This window comes from Triticum dicoccoides, chromosome 2A, assembly GCF_002162155.2.
Source record: "Triticum dicoccoides isolate Atlit2015 ecotype Zavitan chromosome 2A, WEW_v2.0, whole genome shotgun sequence".
Classification (NCBI taxonomy): domain Eukaryota; kingdom Viridiplantae; phylum Streptophyta; class Magnoliopsida; order Poales; family Poaceae; genus Triticum; species Triticum dicoccoides.
The window spans coordinates 678,394,469-678,401,711 of record NC_041382.1 but is presented as its reverse complement, the minus strand read 5'-3'; the positions used below and the strand labels follow the sequence as shown (position 1 = coordinate 678,401,711).

Here is a 7,243-nt window from a genome sequence, read left to right as displayed (position 1 = left end):
CTATCACTTTCGGTGTAATTTCAATGAAATGTCATGACTTCCATTAATTTCGATACATACTAAAATAACTGCCTTTCAGTCAAAAATTTAGCAATCTCGGTTGTACATAGAGATTCAAATTAGTTTTTGGATTATCGAAATATTTTATGGGATCTTAGTCAAATTAAAATGGGAATTTCGGTCCTTTGGCCAAAATGAAAACCGAAATCACTGAATTTCATACTTAAACTGTACCAAGAATTGCTTTTCCAGATTTTGCATGGAAGAGCTAGCATCTTGTACGCACCCAAAAAAAATCCAAGACCATGCAGGTGTTCCATTAATACATATGACGTAAATCTGACTTGCTAGCATAGACCATATATATAGCTCTAATTAACAAGAACGCCACGACTTCATATAGTAGCATCATAGCATAACATAACATTATGAGTTCTAGGAGACTTGCAAGCCTCAAGCAAGCAGGTGACATAATCACGGCGCAAGCACTAAGTAGGTAGTATAGGAGGAGCAGCAGGAACGAAACAACCAAATGCTAGCTGCAGCAGCACCGGTGGGTGCAGTCGCCCATCAACCATCTCTGTCTTCACATGGAGCAGACGGGCCTCAGCTTCGGCCTGAAGTTCACCAGTGTGTTGGCATCGGTGGATGCTCGGCCTCCAAACGCCGGCACCTGCACTCGAAACAATCAGACAACCCTGTCCGAAGGAGTAGGTACCTGACAGAATGATCCATATAACGCAACACAAGCAAGAACAAAGGTACTCTCAAGTGCATTCCTCATGCTGTAAAATGCAATGCGCTATGATTGAAAACACTACAAATTCATAACAGTCAACAGTCAGCACTACTGCAAAGCCGTTACAGATCAATCAGAGACACCCGCCAGTCTACTGTCGGAAACAGTAGGTACTTGTTCTCAAGTAATGAAGAGATCTTTTGTCATTGTAGGAATTGGCTTAAGTATCAATCAAAGTCGATGTATGTCTCGATAAGCTGAAAACCACTATTTCTACCACGCAACACCAAAAATGGTGTACTTTTCAAGACAGGCAACCAGTGCATCTTATCAACTAAAAACAGGTGATGTACCCTACTAAGATCTGTACAAAGGATGCAGTCTTCTATCAACGACATCATACACAATTTGTCTATTCAAGCTATTCTACTATGCTATTCATGCACAACAGTACAAGTAAGAAATAAAACCGAGTCTTACCGAACTTTTTTCACCAAATGTCCCAGTCGTTCGTTGCCTCTTTGCCTCAATATCATCCTCAACGGTTGGCAGTCCATCCATTTGATTATGAGTATGATAACCTTCTTGTATTAAACGCTTTGTGCCTGCCCAAGCATTAAAAACTGGATTAACTATTATTACATATGACATAACTTCACTCATTTCACCTTCTAGCCTACCCCAACTTCTTTGGGACTAAAGGCTTTGTTGTTGTTGTTGTAACATAACTTCACTCAAATTTAACGTCTTATCTTCTTTAACAGCCAGCATTTCAAGGACCACGGGTGAAGAAAGAGGTGTGTGCACATTTTAAATAAGAGTATGAACTTTATTTGCTTCCATTAGTTTCTAGTGAAATCCATGATTTCTTAGAAAGAATGCAAGATCAATACAGAAGTAACACTAGCAGAATGTAAGCTTAGCCGCTCACAGATGCAAACGTAGTCTCCTGAAAGACTGAAACTACCGACCGAAGACACAAAAAAGTTGGTAAAAATGCAGCAGAAAGTAGCTGTGCCAGCTCAACTGAATTAATACTCATCTGAAACAGGAACTAACGAAATTATAACAAGGCAGATAACATGTTATCTATGGTGAACATTGGCACTTGATTACAGAATACATATTCTCTAGCAAGTAACGGAAAAGGGATCAAACAAAGCTAAAAGTTACCAGAAGGTGTATACGTTCTGGTACTAAACAAAGGTGTTCAACTAATTACCTGCATTTGTCGGTGTTGAGATCCCAGGGTTTTCAGCATGAACTTTCAAGGTACCAGAAATGATCTGGCAGATTGGAGCACCTGCAACAAGTTGACAGTTAGCAATTGCAGCAAGTAACCAAACACTGACGAATTGCAAGAAAAAAGCAATCCCAATAAGGAGTGCAGTTATAAACTAGTACTGTATCAGGCAAATATAGGAAGGCACTTAATGTGAAGCAACCAATAAAATGATAACCGCATAGAGAACTTAAGGGAAGACTTTAATTTTCACCTAGATCTACTAATGTTAACCTCCACAAAAGTGGGGCAACGATGTGTTAGGAACCTAGCTAATGCAGGGCAGCAGGGTTAGACAGAGATTGAATAGGTATAGAATTGTGACAGAAGTGGGGAAAATATGTTTGGACACAGATCTTCTAAAATAAGCCCTACAAACAGAGGCAGGATGTGCTAGGTTATTTGAAATGCAGGACTCCGGATGAAAAGCTACCCCCATGTACCTTACTTAGAAAACATTATGATAACAAGCCGCAGCCCGCAGGAGGGCAGAAGACAGAGCATAGACAGTTTTAAACTACTGGTTAGACTGAAACATATCACTGAATGCTATCTATCAATGATGCATATAGCCAGTTGGTCAACTGTGCGGATGGAGGGTTATTAAAGCATAAAAGCGGGCGAGGGTATCAGGATAATTTACCAGAAATTTTCACTAACGATGTGGCATGGACTTTAACATTATCTGTGGATGTGCCAAGCATGGTTTGCTCTGACGGAGCATCAGAAGCATCCGCAGCAAGTTCAACTGAAAAAAAAAAGACAGCATCTCAGTAGATGCATCTTAAGTTCTTAACATGCTTTCAATCGTCAGCAATATATCCAAGAGTTCTTATTGCTAACTAGAAGTTTGAACATTATTAGTCTTATGATATTTCTAAGCAAAAGTTACACGATCATAGCGTCCTGTAATCTCAAAGATATGCTGCACAAAATGTAGCAGGATGAAAGGTATCATGTAAATACAGGGCAGGGCACATCCATGCTGTCCTATGTTTGGTTTAGAGGGTCAAGGTGAAGTAGGGGCCATTGATTGGAAATGACTCCATCTACAAAACTACTCCCTCTATAAACAAATGTAATAGTAGCCTAAAACGTCTTACATTTGTTTACAGAGAGAGCGCTATCTAATTTACCTATAAATTTACCGCCATTTTCATTGGCATAGTTTTCAGTAAAATCTATTAGACTGTACTATCATAAAATCTAAAAAACTTGCCCCTTTATTACTTTTTAAATATATACTCACCTTAACATGCTTTTCAAATTTGAACTAAAACCACGACACTTATTTTGGGACGGAGGGAGTATAATATACTCATGTTTTAAAGGTTCTTAAAATGAAAGGGACAGTGGAAATTTCTGCACTGAAAAATCTTTGATCTTGTAGCAGGTGGCCAAGACATCTAAACTATTGCAGGTGATCAGCCAATAAAATAGGAGATATTCTGTGCAGGGTTTGAAAGTTAGGCTGTAGTTAAAAGGTAAAATGCAGCTGGAGGAAATGATGTGCGTATATGGCCCAAAAGGACTCAAAACGGATTAAACACTCAGTTAAGAACCCAGCTAGTGCATTGAGAGAGACAGTGGTAAATGGTCATAGCTGAAGAATTGCTAAACAGAATTATTCTGAAGTTTACCTTCCTTCCCACTTGGTTGAAAGTCATAGCTTAGTGTGCAACCTCTAGGTAGACCAGCCTGCAAAGTCTGATCTGAAGATCACACAAGTTCATCAGTGCAAACAGAACACTAACCAAAAGTGGTTCGTTTTCCCAAACAAAATAATTGGTGGAGTGTAAACAGTGTTCTCGGTGGAAATGCAAGACACATGAAGAGGAGAAGCTGGTTTTACCTAGGTAATTGACCAGCAGTTCCAGTGCTTCATCTTTCGATCCTGCCGGCCGGTTCATTGGAGGAAGACATGGTTAGTGACTGCCAAACATATATCGAATCTAAGAGCTACATTGCTTATGCTTAATCATAATATATTTGTGAAGGGGGCATTATACCAATGCTCGAATCCCTAACGAGGCGGCAATACCGCTGGCTGCAAAAGGCAAGGAATTAACCAACGTGTTGTCAAAAACTTGGAAGAGCAGAACAGAGGAGAGCTTAAATCAATTCGCCTGGAGGTAACAGGACATTACTGTTTTATGGCAGTGATGATAGCGTCTGTTTTTGGCGGCTGGGGGCCTTGTTTCTTCACCCGACGCCTCAGGAACAAACTGTGAATGGTTACAGTACAGACAGGAGGGCCGAAGTGAGATCAAATTGACACCGACTATGTTATCAAGGTACCGAGTCTGAATGATGAATTTTTCATACCCGGTCCCAATGGGGAGTACATCGTGCGGCATCATGCAGCGGGACGGCAACACCGTCCGGCGTTTCAGCTCCGGAGTACGGTGAGCCAACTCGGGGATAAGACACGCTGCGTGGCTCCTCACCTTGTCCCAGTCGATGGCGGCCCTGAGGTGGCCCGAATCCGGGGCGAGTATGGAGTAGTTCATGGAGCGGAACCTGCGCTCGGCGCGGGTGGAGCTGCTGCGGCCGTCGGCGTACTGCTTGTCCAGGTGCATGTCCTTGTTGCCGGCGACGACGTTGGCGAAGCGGTGGTGCATGAGGAGGAAGTTGTTGAAGATCCTGGCGCGGAAGCTCCGACGTTCACTGATGAACGGCGGCAGGAAGGTGTTGAGGTACATGAGGGCGTCATCCCATTGTCCCCGCCTCACCAGCCGCCGGATGTGCTCCACGTTGAACAGCACCCCCGTCTCGCGATTCAGCCTGCTCGCAGCGATACAGTGATGTAAACCAAACAAGCACGCGGGCGTATGTGTGAAGATGGAATCCAATTTATCGATCTCAAGAGAGAAGGCAGAATCGATCTCAAGATAAAAAGCATATACGTACTCTCTGAAGGCGCCGTCGAAGCCTTGGTCCAGGAGGAAGGAGAGGAGGCGCCGCTCACGAAGCCGCTTGACGCAGGGATACTGCGCCGTACATGAGGGCTTGACGGCGTCCTTGCCCTTGCCGGAGACCATGACGGAGGCCTTACCCTTGCAGGTGCCCTCGCCCTCGCCGGAGACCACGACGGAGGCCTCGCCCTTGCGGGCGTCCTCCTCGCTCTTGACGGGGACCACGACGGAGTTCTCCCCCACGCAGGCGTCCTCGTCGCCATTGTCGGAAACCACGGCGAAGGAACTCATCACGCCCAGAGTCGGCGATTAGGATCGACGGAATTGGACTTTCGATTGGATTTGGATGAGGGAGTGGGGATTGGGGCACCGGCGGCACTCGTCCCCCCTCGTTATATTGCAGGACGCGGGCGGCGGGCCCACTACCTCTCGCTTCTCTCCCTTCTCTCGCTTCTCTCGTTTCTCTCCCTTCTCTCGCTTCTTCCCTTGCTGCTCCTCTCTCCTGGCAGAGGCACGGGACCCGGGCCTATAAGTCCAAATCGCGTTTTTTTTTTCGTTCTAAATTTTCTTTTCCTTTTGAGATTTTATATAAGTTTCGCCCTTTTGTGTTATTCTAATTTCAGTTATGTTGGGTCGGGCCTACGTACAAAAAATATATTTTTCCTATCTCCTAGTCAAACAAAAACCTAATTATAACTAATCCGCGATGTTGAATCAACAACGATTCAGGCCATCAGGAATGGACTATTCTCGCAGGAAACATTGGTTGCAATAGTGTTGAAATTGAGTGTCGTTGCATGATGCTGGTGAAAGCAACAATCAATGGATGAGTATCTCGGAGATGATATGGCTGTGGTACTAGAGTGTAAACAGATGGCTATGGATTTCAAAAAAATTAGCTTTAAACATTGATTTTGGGAAGCGAATTAGGTTGCTGATGGTTTAGCTAGATATCCATTTGATAGCCGGTCGTATGGACCGTGGGAGAATTCTACCTCAGATTTTACTTCCTTTCATCTTGTAAATGATATGGCCATTATATGAGAATTGAAGTCTTTAACCCGTCAAAAACTTTTAACTATTAATTCGTTCAAGTTCGATTTGATTGGGGTTCCTGGGCAGAATTGGCACTCCAGATTTCGTTCAAGATCATGTAATGTGGAGTCGGTGGTGGTGGTGGTGGTGGGTCCTTTGCATCTACCACCACTATTATCGTTGTTCCAGGAGAAAGATTTGTTCTTAAATGCAAATTTTGTCATTCTTTGGCACTTTCGGTGTCAAAACCGGCGGATCTCGGGTAGGGGGTCCCGAACTGTGCGTCAAGGCCGGATGGTAACAGGAGACAGGGGACACGATGTTTTTACCCAGGTTCGGGCCCTCTCGATGGAGGTAATACCCTACTCCTGCTTGATTAATATTGATGATATGGGTAGTACAAGAGTAGATCTACCACGAGATCAAGGAGGCTAAACCCTAGAAGCTAGCCTATGGTATGATTGTTGTGTATGGAGTTGATGTCCTACGGACTACAACCCTCCGGTTTATATAGACACCGGATAGGGTTAGGGTTACACAGAGTCGGTTACAATGGTAGGAGATCTTGAATATCCGCATCGCCAAGCTTGCCTTCCACGCCAAGGGAAGTCCCATCCGGACACGGGACAGAGTCTTTAATCTTGTATCTTCATAGTCCAGGAGTCCGGCGAAGGTATAGTCCGGCTACCCGAACACCCCCTAATCCAGGACTCCCTCAATAGCCCCCAAACCAGGCTTCAATGACGACAAGTCCGGCGCGCAGATTGTCTTCGGCATTGCAAGGCGGGTTCCTCCTCCAAATCCTGTGTACCTGTAGGAATAATGTCCGATTTCTGTAATGTAGCGCTCCTCGGCTTCCATGCCCAATAATGGCTGTCTTCCACGTGTCAAACGAATGCGAAAAGCCGGGGTGTTTTTACATCCACACCCCTAGCCGTACAAACGAGCCGCCTATTTAATGGGATGGGGATTGAGATCCAAACCACATCTTCTCCTCTCCGCGAGTTATCATCAGAGCGCTCCCAGCAAAGGTCCATTCCAACATGGCCAGCCGTCGCAGCTCCTCCCCTCGCCCCTCCAGTCCTAAACCCGGGGACTGGGAGAGTTGCACCATCCCGCATAGCGAGTTAGTGTCGCTTCAGGCCAAGGGATTTCTCCCTCAGGCATACATGGTCCCGGTCCGAGCCGGTCTCGCCACCTACAATGGCGGAAAACAAGCGGAGAGCACCCCCAATCCTTCTAAAGGAGAGCGGGTGTGCCTCGTCCCCTATC

At 45.0% G+C, this 7,243-nt stretch overlaps 1 protein-coding gene across 2 annotated transcripts; it reads right to left on the bottom strand.

Annotated features, from left to right (window-relative positions):
* Positions 1-207: 207 nt before the first annotated feature.
* LOC119356186 lies at positions 208-5,413 on the bottom strand. Of its 2 annotated transcripts, XM_037623113.1 has the most exons (10): positions 4,932-5,411; positions 4,347-4,805; positions 4,169-4,246; positions 4,031-4,068; positions 3,874-3,915; positions 3,662-3,733; positions 2,665-2,769; positions 1,962-2,042; positions 1,220-1,344; positions 208-673 (listed from the first exon to the last, which is right to left on the bottom strand). In XM_037623113.1, exons 1-10 carry the CDS (start codon positions 5,225-5,227, stop codon positions 587-589), a joined length of 1,383 nt encoding a protein of 460 aa, XP_037479010.1. In that variant the 5' UTR covers positions 5,228-5,411; the 3' UTR covers positions 208-586. The 2 variants fall into 2 exon arrangements, with proteins under 2 accessions (XP_037479010.1, XP_037479011.1); XM_037623114.1 differs by lacking the exon at positions 2,665-2,769 and having other exon boundaries at positions 4,932-5,413.
* Positions 5,414-7,243: the final 1,830 nt, after the last annotated feature.

What these genes read in the sequence shown, in the direction of transcription:
- LOC119356186 (XM_037623113.1), bottom strand. Translation starts at nt 5,227, where the DNA reads ATGAGTTCCTTCGCCGTGGTTTCCGACAATGGCGACGAGGACGCCTGC. An exon ending in GTACTCCCCATTGGGACCGG is followed by an intron (nt 4,247 to 4,346) that starts GTATGAAAAATT and finishes AACCATTCACAG; the next exon opens with TTTGTTCCTGAGGCGTCGGG. An exon ending in ATCGTTAGTGAAAATTTCTG is followed by an intron (nt 2,043 to 2,664) that starts GTAAATTATCCT and finishes AACTTGTTGCAG; the next exon opens with GTGCTCCAATCTGCCAGATC.